The sequence below is a fragment of the Penicillium psychrosexuale genome (assembly GCF_028828465.1).
Source record: "Penicillium psychrosexuale strain IBT 29551 chromosome Unknown utg000004l, whole genome shotgun sequence".
In the NCBI taxonomy this organism is placed as follows: Eukaryota; Fungi; Ascomycota; class Eurotiomycetes; order Eurotiales; family Aspergillaceae; genus Penicillium; species Penicillium psychrosexuale.
In genome coordinates this window covers 5,803,152-5,828,890 of record NW_026643189.1, presented here as the reverse complement: position 1 = coordinate 5,828,890, position 25,739 = coordinate 5,803,152, and the positions used below count along the sequence as shown (strand labels likewise).

Here is a 25,739-nt window from a genome sequence, read left to right as displayed (position 1 = left end):
CTTCCCTTCGGTCGTTCTTGGGAGGATTTTCTCTTCCCATCAAAAGATAGATCTTCTCGGGGCATGAGCGTCTGGAGGGTCTAGCCCCCCCTCCACGACTCATTAGGAAAATCCCAAGTGGCGTTGAGGCTGGGTGGTGGTTTCCAGATCCATCGTGCGTTCCTCTCATCCCAGTCGTCAGTTTAATTACCTATTATCATATATTATTATCATAAGATCCGTCCCGTGCTAATAGGCATTTTACGTTGACAGACCCTGGTCGTTGGCTGAATCCTGCCAATCGTCTCTCGCTTGGCTGCATTCGATCATCAACTTCCGGCAAGGGTCTCGTTTACGGCGGGTACGGAGGAATTTCAATCCAACCCACTTTTTTTTTGCCGTTCATCCCCTCCCCCCGCGGTCGCCTCTATTTGAATAACCTCTCCCCTCTCATTGAAACCCTACCCATCGGAGATTATGGACGGGATACATCACGGAGGGCACGGGAGAGCCCGGCCTTCCCACCCTATGGCCTTCCCCGACTTCGACGCCGATTCCCATATGATGTCCGACGACTTCTCTTTCGATACTCCCTTCAGTCCCTCCGGTTCCTCCAATGCCAATGATACCGTCCTCGGCAACTCCATCTTTCCGGAATGGACGAACGGTGCGTCGCGTGGCGACAGCCCTGACGAGATGCAAAGGAAAGATCCGCTGGGCGCTCAGATCTGGAAACTCTATACCAGGACAAAGTCTCAGTTGCCCAACCAAGAGCGCATGGAGAATCTGACATGGCGAATGATGGCCATGAATCTTAAGCGGAAGGAACGGGAACAGCAGGCTCGGTAAGAAACACTCTTATGAATGCTAAAGCACATGGCTGATTTACTGATGTCCGAATAGTGCCTCGGAAACTTTAAGCCCGACACCGAGCGGCATGGCGCAGATGCGCTTGTCCGACCAACCATCGCCCGCTGGTGGCGATCTAGCACACGATACCACTTCGGATCCAATGAATCTAGATGACTTCATCGTTCCCTTTGATTCTCCCGCCGAACATTCCTCGCATCCTATTGATCGACACTTCACAGCAACACCCACTGGATCAATTCCTATTAAATCGCGCAAGGACCATGCGATGATGGATTCGTCAACCGCTGCCTCATTCCCCCATCCACCCCAGGATCAGCGAACAAACTCCGAGTTTGGATACGTCGCCCGTCGGGTCCGCAAAACGAGCGTCGACGACCGGCAGTTCTTTGCCGGTCTGTCTGTTCCGACGCGCAAGCGCCCTGCCGAGGCCTCGCCCCAGGTTCCCCCGGTATCAAACGCCATGATGGCACAGCACTCGGAACTGTCTTCTGCACTGCCAGACTACTCGCTCGATCATCCACCTTCTGCCTATGCTCTTTCTGGCAATGGCACGGTGGGTCCGCGCAGACCTCAACACCATCACACGCACTCTAACATTCCCTACGGGTTGGATACGTATGGCATTAGCGAAGATCACGGGCTCAATTCGGCCGGGTCATACCAACAAAATTTCCATTTTTCGCCGTCAGATTCTCCAATGACTGCAGGAAATCCTTTCTCGAGTCTATATGCCCAGACGCCGCTCGCCTCGTCGCTTAACTCAACCGAGTTCTTCTCACCCCCGCCTTCTGGCTATCAGTCTACTGTGTCAACCCCGCAACCGATTTATGAAGGGGAGCAATCGATATTCTTTTCTGATGCACCCTCCGCTGAATCACACACCCAGCGCCGCATTCCTAATTATATCCAGCAGCGCCAGTCGAACCTGTCTGCATCGCTGCAGCCACGTTATATGTACAACATGTCCAACGGCGAATCTCACTCAGGGAGCGCAGTTACAGGGCCACCAACCACTCACGTGTCTGGATTTTCGGTGCCACCACCGCAGCATATCAACCCATCACAGGTGCTTGGCCATGGCGAATTCTCTACAACAGCGCCTTCCAGTAGCATGTTTACCTTCGGTGGAGACTCAGACAACGAAGATGACGATGGCAACTTTGGTGAAGGTGGAGGCATGACTATGCCAAATAACTTTGCCTCTCTGGATGAGTCTGGTGATATGAGCGCCGGTCTTCATTGGGACGGGGGTTTCCCCGGATCAATACAGTCGCTACCAGGCTTCAATGCTCAGCACCGTAAGCACGTTACAATAGGATCCACGGACATGATAGATAGCCCACCTGAATGGAACCAGGGAGGCACCCTTGGTCGTGCGCACGGATCCGCTGCTTCGGTCAGCGAAGTCCGTAACCAAAACCAGGATCCTCGTCGCTACGGAAAGGTTCCCCGCACAGCATCGACGCCCAATGCTGCTGCACTACTCCGTCAGAGCTTGAATGGTTCAGCCAGTGGGCCTCCAACAAACCACCCTTCGCCAAGCACCCCTCCAGAGTCTGGTCTTAGCAGTGCGGTGCCGTCCCGGCCAGGTAGCCCTGGTGGGTCGAAAAACGGTGACCCGAACGCGGGACCGACCACCTGCACCAACTGTTTCACCCAGACCACCCCTCTATGGAGACGTAATCCAGAGGGCCAACCTCTGTGCAATGCATGTGGCCTGTTCCTGAAACTCCATGGCGTTGTCCGGCCACTTTCGCTCAAGACTGATGTTATCAAGAAGCGGAACCGTAGCAGCGCCAGCACACTTGCTGTCGGCACTTCTCGGTCATCTAAGAAGTCTTCCCGCAAAAATTCCATCCAGCATGCCCCATCCACATCGATTTCATCCCGCATGAACACTTCTGAGTCGCCACCCTCGATGAATGGATCCAGCTCGTTGGGTAAACCCGGTGTTGTCCCAATTGCCGCTGCCCCACCCAAGTCCGGTCCCCCGGCTGGCGTTGCTCAAGCTCGTGCTGGTGTGCAAGTGGCACCCAGGCGGCAGCGCAGACTCGAAAAAGCACCAACTGGATCCGATCCAGATCTAGAGGACAGCCCTAAGTCGGCCGCTCCTCCGAGCCGATCCAAAGTCGTACCATTAGCTCCGGCGATGGCACCACCCGCTGCCGCAAACCCAGCGAATCACAGTATCGCGGGTGGGCAGGGTGCGAGTCAGGAATGGGAGTGGTTGACAATGAGTCTATAGTTGGCTTCTACCACATGGTCCTTTTCTTTTGCTGAGTTTTGCCGAGGTGTGACCGGTTAACCACCTCTATAATTTCACGTATTACACGACTTATGTCCCCGGCGGTCGTGGCTCCTTTATTACTCCCATGTTTTCCCAGATCATTACATGTCACGTGTCTCTTTTTTTTGTTTTTTTGTTTTTTTGTTGATTTGATTGATACAACCGCGTCTGTCCGGGACCCGAGCTGCTTATTATGTTCTCATTCTTATTTTTGTTTTCTTGTTTCCTTTGTTGTCTCGCAGCTCGGAACCGGGCAGAAGTGCGCATCTCTCTCTGCGTTTGTTTTTTTTTTTTTCTTTTTTTCTGTTATTATTCTACTCATCTATTCTTGGATTTCTTGCGCTGCTGAGCAGGCTTTGATTAATGGATTCTGTTATCCTTGCGTGATTACTTCTAGACCTGGACTTCAATATGACCATGATTTTCTCCAATTCGTCCGCTCCCCACGTTGATTGAGCCTACCACCTCTAGATGTAATTGAGCCCTAAACTATTTTCTTTCCATCACTAACTGCAGGCTGAGCGAAGGATGACATGACAGCTAACTTCAGCCCGGACATTAATCCGGGGAAACAATTTACGTCATCTCGACGAATAGTTGGGCTGTACTACTTCTTCGAGCTTCCTCAAGATAAGTTACTTTTATACCATACAAGGCCGCAGTGTATTTTATCCAGCAATCAAACTAACACCAAGATAGCTGGAAAGGTAGGATGGAACTTCTTTTAATTAACATCAACACATTAACACGGTGAAGCTGATTCTTTCCAACAGGGCAACATGTCTAACACGGACGGTGAGTGGCTGTCTCGTGGATTTCCTTCAGATATGCAGAACCCTATTCACACATAATAGAAGCCTCGGAACCATTCACAACCAAGACCAATACCACAGATAGGGTCACCGGCCGCGTCCATGAGTCTGCCAGTCATGCACGCGAGAAGATAGCTGAACAGCTCCAACCCGGTGCGTATTTCGAGCGGCGATAGCGCGCTGGCTTTGTTGTTTTACGGGCATGGCGAATGACGTCGGATCTGGAGTCGCTCTACGTGTTGTTTCTTGATGCCAGCTAGATTACTGATTGAGTTCTGTAGGAGATACGAAGGCGACGTCTCGTCGCTCCTCAGATACACCCGATAATATCTGGCAATTTGGACAGGGTGGTCCGAGAGAAGAGCGAGATTATGGGCTGGAGAGGAACAAGTCTATACTGCAGTCCGCGCAGGAGACGGTGGCTAAGGCCCTTGGAGGAGGATCTCGTGGTTAGTTGCTGGTTATGGCATTTGATGTTTTGGTCTTGCTGATGAAATTATCAAGGTGCAAGCTAAATGCCTCTAGCTAGCTGGTTACAAAAGAATTGTTGTATAGGATGGAACTGCATGCGATATGTTTATTATACATTCCTTTGTTCGTTTGGGGGTTTGATTCCTTCATTCCTTCTCCTATCCTTTTATTTCAAAAAATTATTCATCAAGCTTAGGTGATTGCCCGCTATTTATCGTACTAAGAGTAAACTGCTTTCAGCCGTGCCAACTTTCCTGGCAAATATGCTTAATGACTCTTATGGCGGATTTGGATTAGTAGTTAGATATACTTGGAAATGGCAATATCCTCTCTCTTCAATTGGCTCCCAGCCTTTGTCCTCTCTACCCAGTTTTCAACACCAGTAACAGCACCAAAAAGCGAGTTCTTCTGCTCCAATAAGAACGACAAAACTTCAGCTAGACTGAAAAATTGGTCTGGCACCATGGAAGCAAACTCGTCGGCAAGCCTCTCAATTGTCTCATCGCCGAATTCATGCTTCGATTCCTTGTGGTCTGGCGTCTGCTTGAAGACTGTGTGGGAAATCTTTTCGTCGGCAAGCTGGAAATGCACTTTCTTGTCTGCGCGGCCAGGCCGAATGAGTGCTTCATCCAGATGCTCGATATGATTGGTCGTCATAACGAGCACCTGACCTTCTTGAGACGACACACCGTCAAGAACATTCCAGCACAAGTCAACAGAGCTGATAAATATGGAAGTTATCCAGAAGAATGAAGCATTCAGAAGGATTGATGGCAAAATGAAATTTTCTTATGTCCAGGTTTTTGTTCGGCAAGATGGCATATTATATTCCGGAAAATGGACGAATCGATTAAATTCGCCAAAGGCGTTGGACGATCTCCAGGAAATCAAGCAAATTCCAACCGAGGACAGGGGCCCAGAAATTAGAACCACTTGGTCAGCGATCTATATGAAAACACCAAGTCTCCTCGCGTATACCAATGGGAATCTTGAAAAGCAAATCACTCGCGAAATCGAAACATGCGAGTTTCTTCGCAAGAACTCCCATCCGAACCTCGCGACTTACTATGGCTATATGGATACTCACGGTCGAGTCTCTGGGCTATGTTTCAGACGATATACGTCGACACTACTTGAAGCAGTCAATCCCCAACGCCTGAACAAGGTCGCTTTCCTTTCAAGTACACGCGAATTGGTGCAAGCGAATATGGAAAGTGGTCTAGAAGGAATTTTGGCTGCTATCAAACATCTACATTCTTTCGGACTTGTCCATAACGACATCAACCCTGCAAACATTATGCTTGATGATGATGGTACGTTTATTCTCGTCGATTTCGATAGCTGTCGATATATCGGGGAGTCGTTGCGTAACACCGAAACGAAAAGAACCCGCCACTGGCACGACCCTGCTATTGATATTTCGCTCGAGAAAAATGACCTTGACGCTTTCAGAGATCTACAAATCTGGTTGACTGGATCGGCCGATGAGAACTTCGTTTTTGAATGAATCGCTTGTTAGTAAAGTGTCAACACCAAGTGGATAAGCTGGGGCGATCATTGTACCCGCAGGTAGAGCAAGATGAGCAGAGAAACAATCACAACCACTATGCTTGCTAGCAAGAATAAAATAAGTTAGGAATTTTCAGTGACCTAAGGCGTGTAGCACGTGAAGGGATACCCGGTTCTTGCCAAGTAACCCAATATCCGAATGGGGATTGGGTGTTAACGGACTTGATCGGATTTAGGATTTCCAAGTCATGAGCCCTGTAAGTTAGTACCCGAATTCGTCCACGGGCTATGGGTAGAAAGCCCGATTATATATCGAGTTGAGGGCTAGATGCCCGATTTCCCGGAACATTGGCCAGGTCGGCAGGTTTTCCCGTTCGGGAAAATTCATGCCTCAGGCAATAACTGATATGATAAGTCACGTGTGATAATCAGAGCAAAAAAAGATCACCTACAGCCATCCATCTTCAATCAATTGACATTGCGCAGCCATGGGTGCCAGCTCTAAAAGAAAGAAGGATAAGCAAAAGGACTTTCAGGTTAGGATTGTGAATCTCCGTTTCTCTTGTTCAACCTACTAATTTCTGCAGAAACCTAAACTGAAGGTTGGAAAAACTAAAGCGAAGCCCGACAACTACACTGATACCAGTTTCAAATCGAAGGGTATGTGTATCTTTTTGGCTGCTTGATATGTGGTTATGCTCACAATTACTAGCGATTGTCCTCACGCAACAATCTCTCCACCTTGCTGCCCCAACTGCAAATGCCGTGTTCACGCATAACTTATCTCTCCTCAACGCCAAGTCCGACAGCCAACGACGGGAGTCGCTCGCTTATCTGACTACGACGATATCATCTCGGCCAGTAAACTCGCCTCTCCCACAACCAGTCAGCGTTATTCTACCATCTCTGCTGCCGCTCATCCTCGATGGAAGCACCAGTGTACGGACTCAGCTCCTCAAGCTCTTGCGGACTCTCCCGCCGGGCGATGTCGAAGACCATGTGGCGCAACTCCTTCCCTACGTTCGTGCAGGAATGACCCATCTTGCAGCGGACATCCGTAGTTCTGCTGTGGAGATACTATCATGGATGGTCGAGGCAGCGGGAGAATCAACAGTTTCCTGCGCGGGAGGATGGATCAAAACACTCAACTGCTTCTTGTCTGTGTTGGGCTGGCACACCGAAGAGTCATCGCAGTGGTCTTCAAGCCGGGCTTCATTTGGGAAGTCTGGCAGCCAGGGCAAGCCCATGGTCAAAACGCTTGGGACTCTGGCAAAGTTTTTGGATGCGGGGGTCGGAAACCCTTCTATCGGCGGTGTCGATAGTGAGATGTCGGGTGATGATGAGAGTCCCGACTGGCCGTTTCCACTTTGTCAGACCGCCCAACACATGATCTCAGACTCATCTACCCCATTCGCTTATCTGAATCTGTTTGGGAAGCCGCGTGATGAGGAAGGAGAAATGTACGAAACCCGTGAGGATAGGTATCGCGTTTTCTCGACTCGTTTCCAGTCAGCAATCGAGCGTGGAATCAAGAGCGCCAGAGAGGAAGGCGGCGAATTGGGCCGTGCATCATCCGGTGTGACTAAGGTGTTAAAAGAAGCGATTGCGTACGGACCCGGCCCATGAATTTTTCAGCCAAGGTTTATGAGCAAAACCAAATCCATCCGATATAATGGTACCGTGACTTAGGCTGGGCCTAGAGCTTTTTGCGGGCTTTACCTATAAGCCACCAGTGGAACACGCATCCAGTTCAAGATTTCTCGGATATCATACCATGGTGTCTGTTTTAGGCAGATGGCCTCGCCCTGCGAAAACCGAAACCGGCGCTGAATAGACCCATCGGTAAGCCCTTCGGCCAGGGGCCCTTGCAGCAGGTAAAAGCAAGATATATACAATACCAAGGCTCCAAGCCAAAGCCTTAACTGGAACCTCATATATCTTCTCACGGAACATTGACTTTAGTCATTCATCCCCATAGCCTTGGAGAGCGAGAAAATCACAAGCAAAATAATCTAATAATATTATCTATAGAAAATTCGATTTTTAGAAAGAGAAAACCGTATTTTTATTTCTTCGTAAACGATCAGAAGGCAAACAACAAAAGTGTGGAGTCCTATTATTAGACAGGCTCTGAAATGCTGTATATTGTACATATTGTACATGTACTCCGCACGGAGTATAGAATATGTATACCATTTCCAAGTCAATTCCCGATCGATTCTCAAAGACTAGAACTATCCTGTTTGCTGTGATGTGTGTGTTAGACTCTGTCTCTTATTCGCTTATACTGGTTTCTTTACGGTCTTGGAAGTGGATATCCTTTAACACATTATTTGAGACAAAGAGGGGAAGACTTGACATGTCTTGTAGCGTGGGTCTGGCACTTCTGCATTTTTATTTTTATTTTTTGTTTTTGTTTTTGTTGTAGGAATTGAGGACGACGAAATTGAAAACTACAGATGTGAAGAGCGTTTTCGGAGATTAAGTGCAGGAAATGGTTATGGTATACAAAGTACTCCGTACTATCAATATGTAGGTAATGTGTGAGACGTCAAGGCAAGGGGTTCACTTTATGATTCATTCTTCCAGAATCTTATTTCTTTTCGTTGAATGGGTCTCACATCTAAGTTTCTCATTCACACTTATAATGCCGGTATAGATTAATAGTTATATAGTACGGAGTAGTGTTCCCACATTGCTACATATTATTGACATATCGACATGTTGTATATTGTATGTTATGTATATATTATTATTCAATCATTGAAGTCATTCACATTGATCAATATGTTATGTTATTGACCCCCTATGTATTTTCAATAGTCTAAGAATTGAGTGTGAGCTATCTCACCCTCTCTCATTTCCCCGATTTACATGTACTTCCCACCCCCCAAAGATCGGCCATGATCGACTGTCTATACCCTCGGATCTGCGCAGGTCCGATCTAAATTCTTGCTTTACTCGGGAAGATCATGCTAAGTGCTTGGCTTGAAAGGTTTGTTCTGTTGGATCTGATACCTCACATCCGGCGGGGAGTACGGATTACGGAGTACAGGCCGGCCTGACGTTTTCTTTTCTCCCCCCCTTGCATTCTCTAAAGGGAGCAGGAAGGAGAAAAGCCAATTAGTGAAGAGCCGTTCGATTGACGATTGGTCTATGGTTGGCCAGCATTGTCCTTGCCACAATAAACAGAATGAGGAAAAGGGACCGAATCCCTGACGGCAACATGCAGCTGCATTGGCACGCCCGAGTCTGCCATACAAGCGTTGTGTCATATTACCTGCTGGATCCCAAACTATACATCGCGAGTGCCACAGCATGTTTGATGGGTAGAGTTGCCTAGTCTGAAAAGTTCTCCACAGGACCTTGCTCGGACGAATCCCTTTGGAAAAACTCATTTTCGTCATCTCTTCGGATTCGTACTACCGTTTTAGCCTCAACCACCCTGTATATCTGCGCCTTTCCAGGTTCCGGGAGGGGCTTCCTGGGACTACTCCTGTGTTCGTTTTAGTTCAAGGACCCCCTCCAAGTAAGGATGCGACAGCTCACCTGAGATCCTATTAAACTCTCTCCATTTCCGCCTCGCAGTCCCAAGTTTTGTTCGCTCGTTCTGATTCTCCCATACAGAACGCCACGCTCGCCAACTCTTGTCGACTTTGTACATATCGACATCCCCTGTATATAGTGGTGTCAACTTGTGTCGACGTATCATATTCATATTCCTCGCGCGTCTATATAGCCCCTGGCCCCTATTGTGTTGGCCCTCTTGAGCAGGTGAGAATGCCTCGCTCCCGAGCCAGTGCCTCGGTTTATCCTTCTAACTTAGAAGTATAGCATTGTCTATTGCTTTAACCGGTAAACCCTGGGTTTTCATGTCGACACCCGGGAACTGCCGGATTGCAAAGCCAGCCAGTAATCAGTAATTGATGCTTCGTCTCCCTATGCATCAGTTTGATTCACCGCATGACTGTGCCGTTGCACCAAGCCCAATCGTTCGGACTTATCGACCTGATCCCCCCTCGAAACGCAGGATCCCCAACATGACGTCCACGAAGACTGGGCCAGCACCTAAGCCTCTAGTCATTCCCAGGCCTCAAGGCGGTAGTGCTCCACGACCTGAAGCCCGATCAGCAGGCACGGCTGAAAGAGCCGGTAGAAATGAAAGCCTAGTGGACATGGTTCGATTCTTCCAAGCTCAAAATATACCCTCCCAGCTCCCGGCTCCATCCCAACCTCAACCCCGCTCTCGCGCTCCTTCTGAACCTCAACCCTCCAGTCCTTCCGATACAACCACTGCACTCCCGGTTCCTGTTTCGCCTAAAGAATCAAAGCCAGAGTCAAAGCTAGATCCAAAGCAGGACCTGAAACCATTTCATCGTCGCCTTTTGCAGTTTGCCCAGCGCCAAAAGAAGGAATCATCACCCAGGTCAAAGCAAGAAGAACAGGAGCGTCAAATCGAAGCACTGAGAAGGGAAGGATATCTTATGCCAGCGGCTTTACCAAAGGAGTCAAAGGGACAAAAGGAGGCAAAGCGATCAAAAGAAAGCCTGTCACTATCTATCTCTCGATCTCTTTCCAAATCAAAGAAGGATGTGGAGAACATTGGACAGCCATGGCTGCAAGCCAAAGTCGATGGCAACAGGCGACCTACTGAAACCAGACGTAGCTTGGGCTCTCTGGATCTTGATGATTTCGGCTCAATGGTCGATGTCGCAGTCTCACTCGCTTCCGATTTCGATGATTCCATGCCGCCGCCATATCAGCCCACCGATCACCCTTCCTCCCAATCCTCATCGGCTACTCCAACGTCAAGTTCTACAGCAGACCCTGGTCCTCACAATATCATCCGACCAGCTTCTTCGTTAGCCTCTTCCAGTCATTCCAATAGGAACGCGTCAATTGATGAGCAAATCCAACGGTCATCTAGCTCTGCAGAGTTGAGTATCCGTGCCGACCCTGTCTCACGAGGCACGATTAATACATCCGTGGGTGTGAATGTGACCGAGCCACAGCCTAAACCGTCCATTGATAGCCAAAAGCGAACTCAATCAGAACGATCTTCTCTTCGAAATGTAACACCCTTGTCGCCTACCCTGAAGCTTTTTCCCGATATTGCACCTCGCAAGTCTAGCAGGGGCACATGGAGAAATCCATCAATTCCTCGGTACCAAACGATCGAAAATACCACAGCATCCAGCTCACGAACTCCATCTTCTGACAGCGCCGCCGATGTTCCAGACGAGCGAAAAAAGTCTTCAGATGGTTTTATAGATGCTCCAGTCAGCGAGGCAGAACTAAAGTGCTCTGGTGCCCTTGTACCTTATGCGACCTCTTCTGCAGCGGCACTATCTATAGAAAAAGCCCCAAAGGCTTCTGCCTCCCAAGATGAGACTAAAACTCGACCACTCTCGTTGTCTCTGGGCACACTGAAGGCATTTCCTCTCCCAGCACCTACAAAGCCCCTGCCATTACTGCCCAAAATCAAATGCTCGCCAAGTACTCCGGACTCCAACACTCGCTCGAAAGCCTCGAATATTCGAGCGATTGAGTCGCAGCCACTGTCTACCAATTTGTATTCTCCTTCGGCAACACTAGTCGAAGACCAGGAGCTCAAATCCGCTATTCATAGTCCATGTGCTCTTGACTCGGACCCTACAAACTCTCTTGGCAGCGTCGATGCCGGGGGGTCAATGGCCGATGATGAGGAGAGCTTGTTTACCACTTCGCTTTCGGAACACTACCAGCCAACCCCGGAACATTGCATTCCGAGAGGACGTGTTTCAAGTGTGCGTATCCCTAGGATGCAAGAACTTCCCGAAAGTCCCTCAAGTGAATGTGGTGCAAAGGTCTCAGAAGGACAGCCTCTGGCCGACTCTCCTGTCCTAGGACACTCCACCCTTACAAAATCTAATGGCAAACGTGCTGTTTTGAAGGAGCTTCATGTCAATTCCCAAGCCAGTCGAAAAAATCTTCCATTCGGTCTACCATCGCCTCCACCCACTTCATCACTCCCATCAGCTCCACCTCCTCAGCACCCACCTCCTCCGCCTTCTGAGCAAAAGGTTGACCAACGGAACTACACTGCGCCTAATGTGGCTGTTGTGCCGTCAATGAGGAAGATGGAGGTGCATCCTTCATCGGGGCCCTACCGGGGCTCGACCTTATCCCGGAGCGACAGCTCAGGGAGTAGCCTTCGACATGAGAGTTTCCCCGAAACATATCAACAAAGTCGCCCTGAATCTCGCACCGAATCCCCCCTTCCATCATCAGACGATGAGGTTTTTGGTCCAGGAATAGACGGCAAATGCTCGCGCCGGAAAGCCGACAAATACCAACGCATCCAGCCAATACGCCGAGGATATGAGACAATGGATCCACGACAGATGTCCTCACGTAGTCGCCTTCGTGACTCCAATCCTCCGCGCCCTATGACACCCCAAAGCCACAGCACCCATGGTCCTGGGAAGACTTCGTCTCCTCAGTCACAATATTCTCAATCAACCCACAGATCGAGGGAGTCTCAAAGCAGCCAACACACCCGCGCTGCTCCTCAAATGGATCACTACCTCGAGGATCGGGTCGCGAATCTGGAACGCCAGAACCATATTTTACAGGCCGCTCTTTTGGCGGCGCTCAACGCTGGAGTCAAGAATCCTCTCGAGGGTCTCAATCTAGACACGCACATGTCATCAGGCTCCGCACACGCTCCCTTCGCACACCAATATCCCGGCCGCCATACATCACGGCCTGACAGCTGGGTCAGTTCTTCCCGCAGCAGTGAGTACAGCGGGTTTGAGACTTCTAGCTCCTACCGAGATGGCCGGCCAAACGTCAAACAGCTGGACAACATGATCGAAGACATCGAGTCTGGCTGGCTGTCGGACAAGTCTAGTCTCAGTGGAGCTCGAATTGCCCGCAAACGATAAATAATGATCTCTTTTTTTGCTTTCCTCATATTTCTTTTTTACATCTTTACTGCTTCTGACACCACGGTGTCGCTCATTTATTGGCTTGTGATGATCTTTTTGGCTTCCACTTCTATATATCCAGGCCCTGTCTACCTTTGCCTATATTTTTCATGATACCATTTTGTTTTGCTATTGATCTTTTTGCATTCCTATTATTACTGAATGACCTATATAGTTAGGCCGAGTTGACATAGTACACCGTAATACACCGTATAAAACGCGCACAGAATTGAAACTACCTAGAAGGTCTTGAATAATAGAGGAGGAGCTATTAAGTCAGATTCTGTCGTTTTATCAGTACCCAAAGAGCTTAGAGGTCTTTACCGGAGGATTCGATCTATTCTTGGATGTTTTGTGCCTATCCCAATGCTTAGTCATTTGTTTTGGAGACCAACTAACTAACTTCTTGAACTCCAAGTGCTTCAATCATTCTGGCTGAAGAAAAGCACGTAGCGAAAACAGCAATTGCAAAGATATGAGGTGCTCAGTGCTCGTCTAACTCACCCCCGACCATAACCCTCACACCGCATACCAACACTCTTCACATTCCCCGCGGAACCCCCCAAACATGGCGAACTCAGGACAAGTAAATGCAACCTCTCCTCCAAATGGGCCCAAATATACTAACAAGCCTCCAAAGCGCACACAGCAGGTCCCCCAGCATGTTACCGCGCTGCTCTCGCACCTCACCTCGCGCCCCGGCGTGCAATCCACCTTGATTCTCTCCCGAAAAGACGGATCCATCATCCAAAGCACAGGACAGTTAGCACAAATGACCGAAGAGAACGGAGGTTCTCGAACCGCACACATCCCCTCAGCCACAACCGAGCCGACTGGCCTCTCCACCGCTCAACCCACAGAACCATCCCCTACCTCACCCGCCGTGTCACAGCCCTACCAACCCTCACAAGCCGAGACACTAGCTGCCCACATCTTCGCGTTTGTCTCCAGTGCCGAGGCACTCGGTGTGTCACTATCGCGGCCCACGCCCACTGTGCAGCGACCCAGCGACAGCCATTGGGATGATAACTACGACTACGGGAACGAGGCGGGCACAGCACGCGAGGAAGACCGGGACGGCGATGGTCTCGATCGGGATGAGGATGGAGAAGTGAAGCTGCTGAGAATGCGCACGAAGAAACATGAGATTGTGGTCGTGCCGGATCGGAAGTACCTGCTGTGTGTGGTACATGATGCCTCCCCCGGCGGAGGACCTGGGGCATCGGGCTCGCGCTCCCGGTAGTGGAAGTCTTGTTCTTTATTGCGGATATGGCTGCTCGAGTCTTCCGGTTTCTCTTTCTCGTTGTGTTTTTATGGGTCTTGTTTGGTGGCTTTGGATTTCATACATATACCCGATGGAGACAAAATCTTCGCATTTAATTCAAGTTTTCCATACCATGGCTGTGTAGGACTGTCTATACACGGGTTTTCAAGATGGAGGTGTCTATTGATAAGGAACACTTTGTTCCATTGCTTGATGGAGGGATGATATACTGCGGGCATTGTGGGTAGATGTTTGAGCAACCTCCGTTAGCTCCACTGTTTACCCCTCCCAAGCTGACAATGATCAATGGACAGACATCCTTCGTATCTTGCAATTCCCACGCCTAATAGTGCATCTATTACCTAGCTATAACAATCGAGTCTGACCTCTGCTCTCGATATTTCGGCAGCTCGCTCTGGCTTTCCTACACTGCAATAACAACGCTGATGAGATGGCCTCCGTTCTCATAAACGAGACTTTTGCTGATTGTTAAACTACAGGCGGAAATCAGGTTCTCGATACTCTCGTTAATCTGATCGACACTATTGTAGATTTTGATCTACTAACGTGGCCATAGCATTCATTCTTACCTGCTAAGCACAAATGTCTGGCTCGGAGCCAGCTATAACGTCTCCCAGACTTCGACTAATACGTACGAAAATGCATGCAAAGTAGCTGCTGGGCTCACTAACGCCGCGCCTGAGGAGGTATCTGCACTATAATCAATAGCGTTTACTTCCCAAGAAGTATAAGAACTGCCCAACTTCGGGGTAAACGTATGGAATCAGATCAACATTGGTATATCAACCACTCAGCTATTGTGCAATCTCTCTACGGCGATTAAATTCCAATCTGGCAATGGACTAGTCCTATCCAAACTTAACAACAAAGCCAATACCTCCCCGTGGGTCCATATAGCAGAGAGGTTGGGCTTGACCGTAAAGTGGTGGGCGCCGACCAAAAAATACAATGTGCGATCCAGCTGAGTGAGAGTCCCTGCTCTCCGATAAGACCAGACTCGCGGCATGCCCTCATGCTTCCAATATCACTGGCACTATCAGTCCCATCCGAAAGATCGCAGAGGTTGCTCATGTTCATCCCACGTGAGTGACCATAAAATATATTGGGTTCTATGCACTGGATGGAGTGGCCCTGGCGCCGCATCGTCGGGTCGACGTGAAGGCGTTGAACGTGGGTTTCTACGTAAATTGCAACCCAAGCCTTGGGTGACCGGTTCATTGCTGATCCTCCCCCCACAAGGCATTATCCTGGTACAAGGTGTATGGACACACTTGGCGCAACTATATACCTCATCACGTGTTCACGGCCAGATCTAGTCACTGGGGCATTTCTTCAAGCCCGCAGATACCCTAGGCCTGAAGCTGAATCTCATATCGGCTAATTATGAGCTTACACAGAGTATCCCCCAGGTTGTGGAGTACTTTTGACTCCGACCCTAGCACGACCTGGGCCCCGATGGCCAAGCACGAGGAGCGCAACAGATTATACTGAAATTCCTAGCTTCTAATAGCCGGATTGCCGTTATCGGTGAACCTTCAGCCAGCAAGGAGCTCCGGTTGTTAGTTTCGTTGTGCAGGGAGTGGACAGTCCGCGCCCCGTGGATGAAGTTGAGCGTCGATCGGCCTTTGGGTTCCGCAATGGTCATATGTACAGCTACAGCTACAGCCACCGGCTACTGGCCGACGTGTGCAGATTGGACAATGTGAAGGACGGGGTGGTGCGGGTCAGCATCCTGCACTATAACACCGGTGAGTGGATATTTTGATTGGATTTATTCGATATTGACGAGGATAGAGGCCGAAGTATGGGGGCTGGTGTGTTGCGGGAGGTGCTTGTTCTATACTAGTTGTAGATAGCTTACTCCGTACATGCGATGTACATCGTAACTGAGCTATCCGGATACATTTTACATGCTATGGAGGATTTTCTTTCAATTTTGCCTTTTTTTCTCCCACATCACTACAGACCGCATATTTTGCCACCTAGCTGCCCTGTACATAGTGGTGATCTCTATATTGTAGATAGTTAAACCTTCGAGAAACCCACACACCTTGAAGCCTAACCGTAAAATATCAGCTCTTTGTTTTCAGCCTAAGTTCCCACCGTGAGGTCATCTGAGTTCCAACTCCCGAGGTTCCCCAGCTCCATCTGGAAGGCTGCAGGCAACCCCAACCAATGCCGATCGCAGTGCCAGCCAATAAGCATAGAGATAATCGTGGAATAATGGGAATTATAGTGGATCACAGCCTAACAGCCGCGCGTGGATTGGCCCAAGTGCGAAGACAGCGTGGCAAGCGGCTTTTATGACTCAGTGGAACTTCGACAGAGCCTTCAGAATGGATGGATTCCAGCTGTGGTTGAGTATTACATATGATGAACATCTCATGAACCTTCCCCTTGATTTGTTAATATGGGGTCTTTTTTTTCTTAAAATAAGATCCATCACGCTATGAGTGGCTACACAGGCATAAGGTGCCACTGTATAGTCAAGACATTCCAGGTAGTTACTCTGTCATGTTTAGAATATCAAGATTAGCATGATAATAGATATAGAACATGAGATAGAAGATATTAGACTATCTAATAGCATATAAGAAGAAAAGTGACAGCAGCGTGAGTCACCGTCGTACCACTCCAGGGCTTCTCCTGCCCTCCTATCTCGGAGTCTCTTCGCCGCATCCGGGTTTTCCCCCCCTCTCACCATCTCTAGAGAATGTTCTTCATCTCCTGATTCAAGGGAGAATATCATCAAGAAGTAGAATATTTGACTATATTCTATATTCTGTATACGTCGTGGTTCCCTGCGCCTCCCGGCATCTTCCTAACCCGCCACCCACTTCTTCTCGCCACAGTGTGACTCTCTTTTCCCCTTCCTTTTTGCCCCCCCGAATCTTTCTTAGTCAACTTAAAAACAGATTTTGAGAAGAGTCATAGGTAAGGTCGTTCCATAGTTAAATGTCTTCTCTTATTTCTCTGACTCCTCTAACACCATCTCGCCTTCCATCAGCCTCACCTCCCCCGACTCTCGCCTCCCCCTCTGCCTAGCCGCTTCAACGACTGCCTTGTACAGACAAGCCACCAGCGTGGTTCTGCCTGTCCACGGTCCGTTGGGTGCCTTGATATAAATCCGTTTCTATCACACGACTCGTTTCAAAATGTACCTTATTGATTCATCCGTTCCGATCGCCTGTGTTGCTGTTACCGACCTCCGCATCGTCACCGTCTCCGGCTCCATCTAATACACTCGGACAAAAGAGTCATACTGCCACGTGCCCCTGCTTTGGTTCTTATATCAGAAGCACTTGGTTGATCGGATCGTGAATACGTTTTCCTTTTCTTGTCTTCATAGTTGATTGTCTCCTCTTTGGCCTCTTCTTAACCGCTACACCCGGCGGTTCCGCTTATTTTTCTACGTCTGGTTATCAGCCTGGCTCTCTACTTTTAAAGGTCTGCCGTCGCCTTCGTCGCAAAGACGGCTTCTATCTCCTCGGCTCTCGTTCCCGGTTTCCTGCTTAACGGTATCTTGACACTACGGTTCCAAAAAATCGGACCATCTCGCTTTTATCCGGCTGTCTTCATTTGAACTTGTGTTCACACAAACGCGCTATATGAACTCCACAGTACTTTCGGATATGTCAGGGATGGACGTCTTGGGGTTGAACCTCTCAAATCCAAGCTCTCAATTGACAGCGTCTCACCACGCTCACCCCTATGCCTCATCGATCTCTTCCTCCGCTTCCTCCTCCTCCTCCTCTGTATTCTCCCTCGATTGCGTTTCCTCGCAGAGTTCGATATCATCGACATCTACCAACCCGGTTGACGTGATTTGGGAGAATGAGAGTAATAGCCAGTTGGCGGGAAGAAATCCGAACGGGGCATGCCCCCGGGCTTTTGCCAAGGGGCCTGCTTCTAAGGTGGACGGTGTAGTGCCATCCGAGCTGCGAACGCACCCTCGGCGCACTAACAGTTATTCTTCTAGCGCTCCCAGTGCGCGCCCTCCGCCATGTCTGCTACGGCAGTCGGAACGGAAGGTGAACTTCGTCGACAACCTCGTCGGTAAGTCTTGAAAAAGAGAATCCTCAAGTACGTCTCGTACACCCGGCTAAATAATATTCCCGCTTCTTTAAGACACCGCGTCACAGATCGTTGAGACCATCTGGCCCCTTTCTACCGCGGCATCCCGCAGTGACGCCGCGACCGGATCCAAAGGGGTTCTTCCCCTCCGCACTTTTATCCAGGAAACTCTCCGCCGCTCGCGTACTAGCTACAGTACCTTGCAGGTGGCCTTGTATTATTTGATCAAAATAAAGTCTCACGTGCCCACGCATGACTTCACCAAGGAGCAGCCTCGGGATCAGTCGCCTTTGCGGGCGATGCAGTGTGGACGACGGATGTTCCTGGCAGCGCTGATTCTCGCTTCGAAGTATTTGCAGGATCGCAACTACTCCGCTCGTGCCTGGAGCAAGATTTCTGGACTCAACACTCTCGAGATTAACCAGAATGAGCTTATGTTCCTCAAGGCTGTCGGATGGCGTCTACACATCGATGAAGCAATGTTTCAGCGCTGGACTGATTTGGTCTTGAAGCTGACCCCTGGTGCCGGTGGACCCCCGGTTGCTAAAGGTCAGTGCTGGCAGACTGTCCTACCCAGACTCACACCTGAACTGGACTGTGTAGAGCCAGAGCCATTGAGCCCGGTTGCGGCGATTAGTGGGATGGATCTCGGTCTGTCGGAATACTCACCTCGCAGTCTGCCAATCAATGAGTCCGTGCGCTCTTTGTCGCGCGAAAAAACCCCGACTTACGCCCGGAGTCTTCCGCGAACATTGGAGCCCACTCCGCGCATGGATTTTGCCAACTTGGCTTTGCCTAGTATTCCCCGGCCTATGATGCTTCCTACGCCACAGATGACCCCCCAATCTCAAGTGTCCTCCACTCCTGCTGCGAGTGTGGGTGCTTATAATGCCCGCCCATCCATTTGTACGGCTATGTCTCAGGCGCAGAATGCGTGCATGGCGCGATCAACACTCGATCAGCGCCCGCCCCTGTCATTCTGCCCTCGGACTCAATCGTACGATGGTTATCCGGCTGCGGCTCGTCGGTCGTCTTTGGCTCGCTCAACATCCTCGGTCTCATCACCTGACTCGATGGTTTCGGACGTCTCTACCCTGTCATCCCGCTCTTCGCGGTCGTCATCCGTTTCGTCCAATGCCTCCGGTGCTTCTGGCTCGGCGCCACCTCGTCTGGCCGTCAAGGCCACATTGCGCTGCACTAGTAATTCCTTCAAGGAGTCCCGCAAGACTCTGGCCATTGCCTCTCCTATTGACGAGAGTTGTTTGGTTGGCGTCTACAGCTCTCCTGGATATCCCAGTTCCATGGGTTCTTCCGTCCCAGACCTGTCTACTTTTTCCCTGGATTCCAGCCTGAGTGAAGCTGCTCAGAGTCTCTGCGAGCTTTCCGGCGCCACACCCGAACGGCGTCAGTGCCGAAAACGCGGACGTACTGGATCCGACGATCTCTTGCTTCAGAACCATGTGCGCCACCTAATCAATCTCGGTGTGTCTAGAGACCACTGCGTGTTGCCTGACGGACAGTTCCCATGTTCGTTCATGACACATGGGTCTTCCGTTGTCCCCGCGCAGATTGGCCCAGTCTCTGGACCAGCAGGCATGAAACGTGCCTGCTGTGGTAGCGAAGCACGCAAGATCGCGTTGAACCCGAGTCTCCGTGTTGCGGAGTACTTGAATTGACTTGCGATTTATTAGCGGATTTCCTTTTTTTTTCTTATTTCCTTTGTGCGAGGCAAAAAAAGAAAAAGTCCGTCGTTTTGTTTTTTTGTTTTTTTCCCCTACGACGACCTGACCCCGTTGTACATACCCCTATTCTCGGGTACTCGGTCGTACGTACTGGGACTTGGGCGTTTGATTCCCACGAAGTGTAGGATGTGGTGATGACTGGCGTGTCTTCTACTTGCATCGTGCATCTGCTCTTTCACTTTTTCCCCTTTCTTTTATCTACTTTTGCGGTTGCGAACGGAGTGGTCGGCATGGGACGGTTATGGTCTTTATTTACCCTGTTTACTTTGGGAGGAAGCGGGCGTCTGCCCTGGTTACACCTGTATCAACTTATCTATCTAAGGGGTGGTAAATTTGCCATCCCAGAGGGCGAGAACTCCTCGGATAGGATAGTCAATCCAAATACAGCTCAACAGCGATACCGGCCCCTCTCGTATCACTAAGCTCCCAGGCAACCTTAGAACTGCCCAGATGTGCACATGACAGTCTGACTGTGCAACCTCGGAACGGCCCCGGGGAATTCCATGGTTTTATTGTGAGTCATCAAGGCGTCAATGGACCTGTGTGGGGCTGTGAACCTTGGGTGTGGCTGTGGGGTATTCCCGGAGGGGGATATTAGCCGGTCTCTTATGTTGTACATGGAAGTATCTAGTGGAGCTCATGCATGCCACGTATTGTTCACAGCTCGGCTCTTACAAGGGGTTATGTACTTTATTTCGATCCTGGGGTACTTGAGCATATGCAGACAAAAGTCCCGTGTCTATCCGCAACTGATTATAATAGGGTGGGACTAACAAGGTCTCCTGAGAAGTCAGATACGAGTGCAAATGCTTAGAAGTCTGGTGTGACAAGCCTTGGCTTCTATCGGGTGGACTCGCTGTTTACGATGGCGAGAAAAGAAACCCATCTCTCCGTATGACATACATACTACGGAGTAGTTGACGCTAATAGAAAACTAAGGATATCGATGCCAGAGCCTATCTAGATGTGGAAACATGAACACCGATTGTGTACTCCGTATACTAGTAGATAAACTTTGTACCCTATATTATCTTAAACCGCTCGTTATTCTTCACGAGGTTGGGCATCGAGATGGATCTAACGAGGAAGATATGGAGTCTGATTCCGGGAAGAGGACATGAATCTTGGCCCCGAAGGCAAAGACTATGACGAATAATGGGGGTTAGATATCTTCAATTTCGTAAAGCCAGAGTGACGACCTATCAACGCGGTTAATCAGATCCTCACTGCACTCTAAGAATGGAGTTAAGCAGACGAATTTGTTGAAGTTGGAGAACTCACTAGGTAGTCAGTACACTACCTAAATACATGTAGTTGCTGGGCTCTCTTGAGTTGCGACTGGATGACAGAAGTTTTGTACGGCAATTTCGTAACTAGTTGATATTGATAGCTAATCATCCACCGATGTCGTATTAGGCAAAAATAGACAGCTATACCTTGGCCTGGAGACTATTGAAGAGAAAAACCCGAGGTGGCACCACTGGCGGTTAGAGAATGCCGTAGCAGGTGACTCGATCAGATAAGATTGCTATCAGCTGATGCCCCCGCACTTACCCGTTTCGTTCTGCTCTCTTCTTCCTTGCACCCTTGAACATATAAGAGCTCCTTCGATGCCAACTTGTCTATCTCATTAGCCGTCATAATGGTCTCTCATTTGGCCTCCATCTTCACTGGTGCTCTTGCGCTGCTTTTACCCCTCACGGCTCACGGCTTTGTTGTCCCACTTCCAGACAATCTCCAAGCCTTCCTCGGGCGACCAGATACTTCGACACCCGGCCCGAACATTAACCATATTGAAGATGAAAGTGCCTTGAATCGACCGTCATGGTTCACTTCGACTTTGATGGCCCGCCGGCTGCTTGCGCTGTCACCCTCTGGCGTCATCTCCACCAACTTCCCAGAGTCCCTCCCACCCTCCGCACATGCCCCCTCAGATGTTGCCGGTCTCTCTATCGGACTACGCGAGTACATTGCCGATTGTGATGGATCCCTGCCATCGGATTTCTCTCACGATGATCGCGGTGATCCAACAATTCTTGGCCTTCGCATTGGAACCACTTTTAAGAACATTGCAGCGGGATCTAATCTCAGTCTCCAGTTAGACTGGTGGGATCATCTGAATGAGGCCGGTCCAGTCTACCCTGGTCTTCCTCTAAGCCCGGCTGCTCTTCCCCGCGTCACCCTCTTCGGTTACTTGGAGAACCTTCCGTCCCCGCTTCCCGATGACGCAGCTGCGGCCCTCGAGAAGTGTTTCCTCGAGCCTCATCCCGATGCGAAGGTCTGGCTACCTGGTGCTTCTTATTCGCCACATGCGAGTTTCTGGGCCCGGTTGGTGGTCACCCATGCTTACTGGATTGGTGGATTTGGCGATGTACAGCAGATTGGGTGGATCAACCTCACGGAGTGGCAAGGGGTCCGACCACACGGCAGTGTAGAGGGCGTTGGTGATGGAAGAGGGTGGCAGGATGTCCGGTTGCCGGGTGAGAAGCAGTAAATAGAGTACCTAGGTACTTGCATGGAGATTGACGAATGACCGGGGCGCGCAGTGACGATCGCATTAGTTCTTTCGCATTAGACCTGCGCATGCAACATGGATCGCAATTAAGCGTATCTCTATATCTCTCCACGCTAGCCAGTTTTACGAGGTACTTTTGAGTTCTCTCTTCTCATTCGTCCCCTAGTCTTATCTACATACAGTAGGCTTATCATTCTTATCTTCATCCCTGTTGTGCACGGAGCAGGTCGGGGGCAAATCTGGGGAATAAGAAGACGTTGAGACCTGCATTTCTTTTGGTCTCATTGTATTACTTCTATATCATTGAGCTGTTTGTCGCCTTGTGTTGTGGTGTTAGGTTAATTAATATACGGATCGGGGCCCGAACCCTCCTTATCTTGAGAACAACCATCTCGCCAATTGCATCTTCGAACATGAAGCTACGCATCTCCAGGCCCCATTTACGGGTCTCGCAGGGTGAATCTGCATTTGCAGCGGGAAATGCACGGTGGACAAACCGTGATCTCGACCCGATTACCAGAATTGGACGCAAATGGGGTATACTCAGTATAATAGGTACGGTACTCGTGCTTATCTTTTATAACCATCAGGCTGGGGCTAATAGAATATGATGTCAGCATATTGGGTCTCCGATGCCTTGCACGCAGCAACCTGGCAGTTCGCCAGCGGTATGATTGCCGTCGGCCTCACCTACCGTGAAGCTCTGGGCATCGTCGCCCTGTCCTTCTTCATCATGTCGTTGGTCATCGCAGCGAACGGTACTGTGGGCGCTATATACCATGTCCCATTCCCTGTGATTGCTCGTGCTAGTTGGGGCTTTTGGGGCTCATATATCGCCATTATTTCACGAGTCATCCTTGCTCTCTTCTGGTTTGCTATCCAAAATGTCAACGGCGGAAATGCTGTCAGTGTCATGATTGGAGCAATTTGGCCAAGCTTCTTGAATCTTCCAAATGAAATTCCCGAGTCACAAGGAATCACGACCGGCGGTATGGTCGGGTTTGTGATCTTCTGGTTGATCCAGATTCCCTTCCTCTGCATGCATCCAAACAAGCTGCGCTGGTTATTTACAATCAAATCTATTCTGGTTCCCATCGCCTGGATTGCTATCTTGATATGGGCGTTTGTCACCGTGAAAGGTGGTGGTGGCGTATTTGAAAAGCAGGCTCCAACCGTCTCCGGTTCCAAGTATAGCTGGCTGTTCTTGGCCAATATGACCTCAGTCTTGGGAAACTACGCAACACTCTCCGTTAACATGGTATCGATGCCGTCTTACTACCAACTATCACAAAAGCTAACCGTTCTTAGTCTGACTTCACCCGCTACTCCCGCGTCAGTCCCCGCTGGCAGCTGCTCTATATCCCTATGCTGCCTGTTATATTCACTTTCTTTTCCTTTATTGGCATCGCTTCTTCGTCCGCTGGCCAAGTTCACTATAATCTCTCGTCTATCCCATGGGATCCAACAGTCCTGATCAGCTATTGGCCCAATCGCGCGTGTCGATTTTTCGGCGCAGCATCCTTCGCACTAGCCTCCCTAGGAGTGAACATCTCGGCCAATTCTCTTTCGGCCGCTAACGATTTCACCGCACTAGCACCACGATATATCAACATCCGACGCGGCCAGCTTCTTTGCGCCTTGCTGTCGTGGTGTCTTGTTCCCTGGAAAATTCTCGAATCGGCAGGCAACTTCCTTAATTTTATGTCTGCATATGCGATCTTCCTTGGTCCTATTGCTTCAATCATGATGTTTGACTACTGGGTTGTCAACCGCCGTCGATATGACTGTCTTGCTCTATACCAACCCCATAACCCAATATATCGCTATGAGTTCTCCATCCCGGGCTTCTCGGGTAAGAGTATGTCTGGTACAAACTGGCGTGCCGTGGTGTCTTTTATTGTGGGTGTTGCGCCTTGTCTTCCCGGACTGATTAACACGGTGAACTCTCATATTGATGTCGGCGTCGGTATACATCCGTTCGAGTTTGGGTGGCTCTTGGGCTTTGTTGCGACATCTATTACCTATGTGTCTTTATCATGGCTGTTTCCTGCGCGAGAGACTCAGATTGACCGTGCTGTTTTACCTGACGAGATATACGATAGAGGCACGGTGTTCGAAGGAATGGAAGCAGATGACCCAGATAGGAAGTATGTGGTTCCTGATACACAGGAGAAACCCATGGATGTGGTTTAGGCTGTCTGGGGTTTCTCTGATATTCAGAATTTTATATTCTGTACCAAGTGGCATGTAAATATCTATGTGAATATAATCAACTTCAAGAATATGTCGACCGTTTACCTTTGTCCTTAATAAAGTAGGACACTTCAGCTGGATAACTATTCGTTTGGCCCAAGATGATATAACCAATATGTTTTAATTTGATAACACTATGCTGTGTCCTTAATGCATGTTTTGTATCTTTTCCATCTTGAAGTTGGTGCATAATGGTTATATTATCGTTTTCAATATCTAGGACATTGTTCCCTGCTCTTAGCTTCATGCGTAGCGACTTAACTGTCTAAATGCATATGTTCCCAGAGTGACAGCCACTTTTGTAGCATCTTTTCAGGTGTCTTTTCAGGTGTTTCTTTTCAGGTTCTAAATCCGGCCCTTTTCCCTTGCTGCAATTACTAATACAGCGGCGAATGAGGATGCGTTCTCCATAGTTACATAGCGACGATCGTTTATGTCGAATGACACGAACCCCGATTTTGCTTGACCCGATATAGGTCGAAAGGGTTGCATCGCCATTTTAGAGATCAATCCCAAGCACCATGTCGGCCTATTGAATTGGGGAATGGAAAAGTCAACAAGCTTTCCAATCCGATGGTTTCCTCCTCAAATGCTATAACACCAAGATACATGTAGAGAAATGGCATTGAAAAGACACCAGTCCTTCGGCAATCTGTCGGTTCGTTGACAATCCCCAGTTGAACTTCCAAGGTTTATTCTGCCTTCTGGTATCTTGCCCACTCTCATGTGATATTACACATCGTTTAAGTGGCAATGCCCCTCCAGACGAGCAGGTGGCAGGCACGTTGCTACGATGGTTCGGAGCATCTTATATCTTGTATCTAGATGGAGGTAACTAGGTAGATCATATCGTCCTTGAAGATAAAGGTCATAAGCGGCCGATAATGTATGCCTTGGAAATATTAGGATCTGGATGTATTTTCGTAGATGCCAAAGAGGTATCTATCTGGCCATATACCAACGCCCCCCGG

General features: G+C 49.4%; 10 protein-coding genes across 10 annotated transcripts; 9 read left to right on the top strand and 1 right to left on the bottom strand.

The window, feature by feature from the left end:
* Positions 1-507: 507 nt before the first annotated feature.
* On the top strand, positions 508-3,097 carry N7518_008097 (uncharacterized protein; the record flags this gene model as incomplete). Its single annotated transcript, XM_057189024.1, has 2 exons — positions 508-824; positions 883-3,097. 2 exons carry the CDS (start codon positions 508-510, stop codon positions 3,095-3,097), a joined length of 2,532 nt encoding a protein of 843 aa, XP_057040727.1.
* Positions 3,098-3,918: 821 nt separating this feature from the next.
* On the top strand, positions 3,919-4,405 carry N7518_008096 (transcriptional regulator family: GATA type zinc finger; the record flags this gene model as incomplete). Its single annotated transcript, XM_057189023.1, has 3 exons — positions 3,919-3,934; positions 3,994-4,104; positions 4,233-4,405. The coding sequence occupies 3 exons, from the start codon at positions 3,919-3,921 to the stop codon at positions 4,403-4,405; spliced, it is 300 nt and encodes a 99-aa protein (XP_057040726.1).
* A 317-nt stretch (positions 4,406-4,722) lies between these two features.
* On the bottom strand, positions 4,723-5,079 carry N7518_008095 (uncharacterized protein; the record flags this gene model as incomplete). Its single annotated transcript, XM_057189022.1, has 1 exon — positions 4,723-5,079. One exon carries the CDS (start codon positions 5,077-5,079, stop codon positions 4,723-4,725), a length of 357 nt encoding a protein of 118 aa, XP_057040725.1.
* Positions 5,080-5,152: 73 nt separating this feature from the next.
* On the top strand, positions 5,153-5,929 carry N7518_008094 (uncharacterized protein; the record flags this gene model as incomplete). Its single annotated transcript, XM_057189021.1, has 1 exon — positions 5,153-5,929. The coding sequence occupies one exon, from the start codon at positions 5,153-5,155 to the stop codon at positions 5,927-5,929; it is 777 nt and encodes a 258-aa protein (XP_057040724.1).
* Positions 5,930-6,419: 490 nt separating this feature from the next.
* Positions 6,420-7,557, top strand: N7518_008093 (IPI1/TEX10 family protein; the record flags this gene model as incomplete). The annotated part of the gene is made up of 3 exons (XM_057189020.1): positions 6,420-6,467; positions 6,519-6,591; positions 6,644-7,557. The coding sequence occupies 3 exons, from the start codon at positions 6,420-6,422 to the stop codon at positions 7,555-7,557; spliced, it is 1,035 nt and encodes a 344-aa protein (XP_057040723.1).
* A 2,414-nt stretch (positions 7,558-9,971) lies between these two features.
* On the top strand, positions 9,972-12,857 carry N7518_008092 (uncharacterized protein; the record flags this gene model as incomplete). The annotated part of the gene is made up of 1 exon (XM_057189019.1): positions 9,972-12,857. The coding sequence occupies one exon, from the start codon at positions 9,972-9,974 to the stop codon at positions 12,855-12,857; it is 2,886 nt and encodes a 961-aa protein (XP_057040722.1).
* A 610-nt stretch (positions 12,858-13,467) lies between these two features.
* On the top strand, positions 13,468-14,142 carry N7518_008091 (uncharacterized protein; the record flags this gene model as incomplete). The annotated part of the gene is made up of 2 exons (XM_057189018.1): positions 13,468-13,485; positions 13,540-14,142. The coding sequence occupies 2 exons, from the start codon at positions 13,468-13,470 to the stop codon at positions 14,140-14,142; spliced, it is 621 nt and encodes a 206-aa protein (XP_057040721.1).
* Positions 14,143-17,792: 3,650 nt separating this feature from the next.
* On the top strand, positions 17,793-19,934 carry N7518_008090 (putative G1/S-specific cyclin Pcl5; the record flags this gene model as incomplete). Its single annotated transcript, XM_057189017.1, has 2 exons — positions 17,793-18,240; positions 18,313-19,934. The coding sequence occupies 2 exons, from the start codon at positions 17,793-17,795 to the stop codon at positions 19,932-19,934; spliced, it is 2,070 nt and encodes a 689-aa protein (XP_057040720.1).
* A 1,708-nt stretch (positions 19,935-21,642) lies between these two features.
* N7518_008089 (uncharacterized protein) lies at positions 21,643-22,494 on the top strand (the record flags this gene model as incomplete). Its single annotated transcript, XM_057189016.1, has 1 exon — positions 21,643-22,494. One exon carries the CDS (start codon positions 21,643-21,645, stop codon positions 22,492-22,494), a length of 852 nt encoding a protein of 283 aa, XP_057040719.1.
* A 434-nt stretch (positions 22,495-22,928) lies between these two features.
* On the top strand, positions 22,929-24,708 carry N7518_008088 (nucleobase cation symporter-1 family protein; the record flags this gene model as incomplete). The annotated part of the gene is made up of 3 exons (XM_057189015.1): positions 22,929-23,070; positions 23,133-23,773; positions 23,824-24,708. The coding sequence occupies 3 exons, from the start codon at positions 22,929-22,931 to the stop codon at positions 24,706-24,708; spliced, it is 1,668 nt and encodes a 555-aa protein (XP_057040718.1).
* Positions 24,709-25,739: the final 1,031 nt, after the last annotated feature.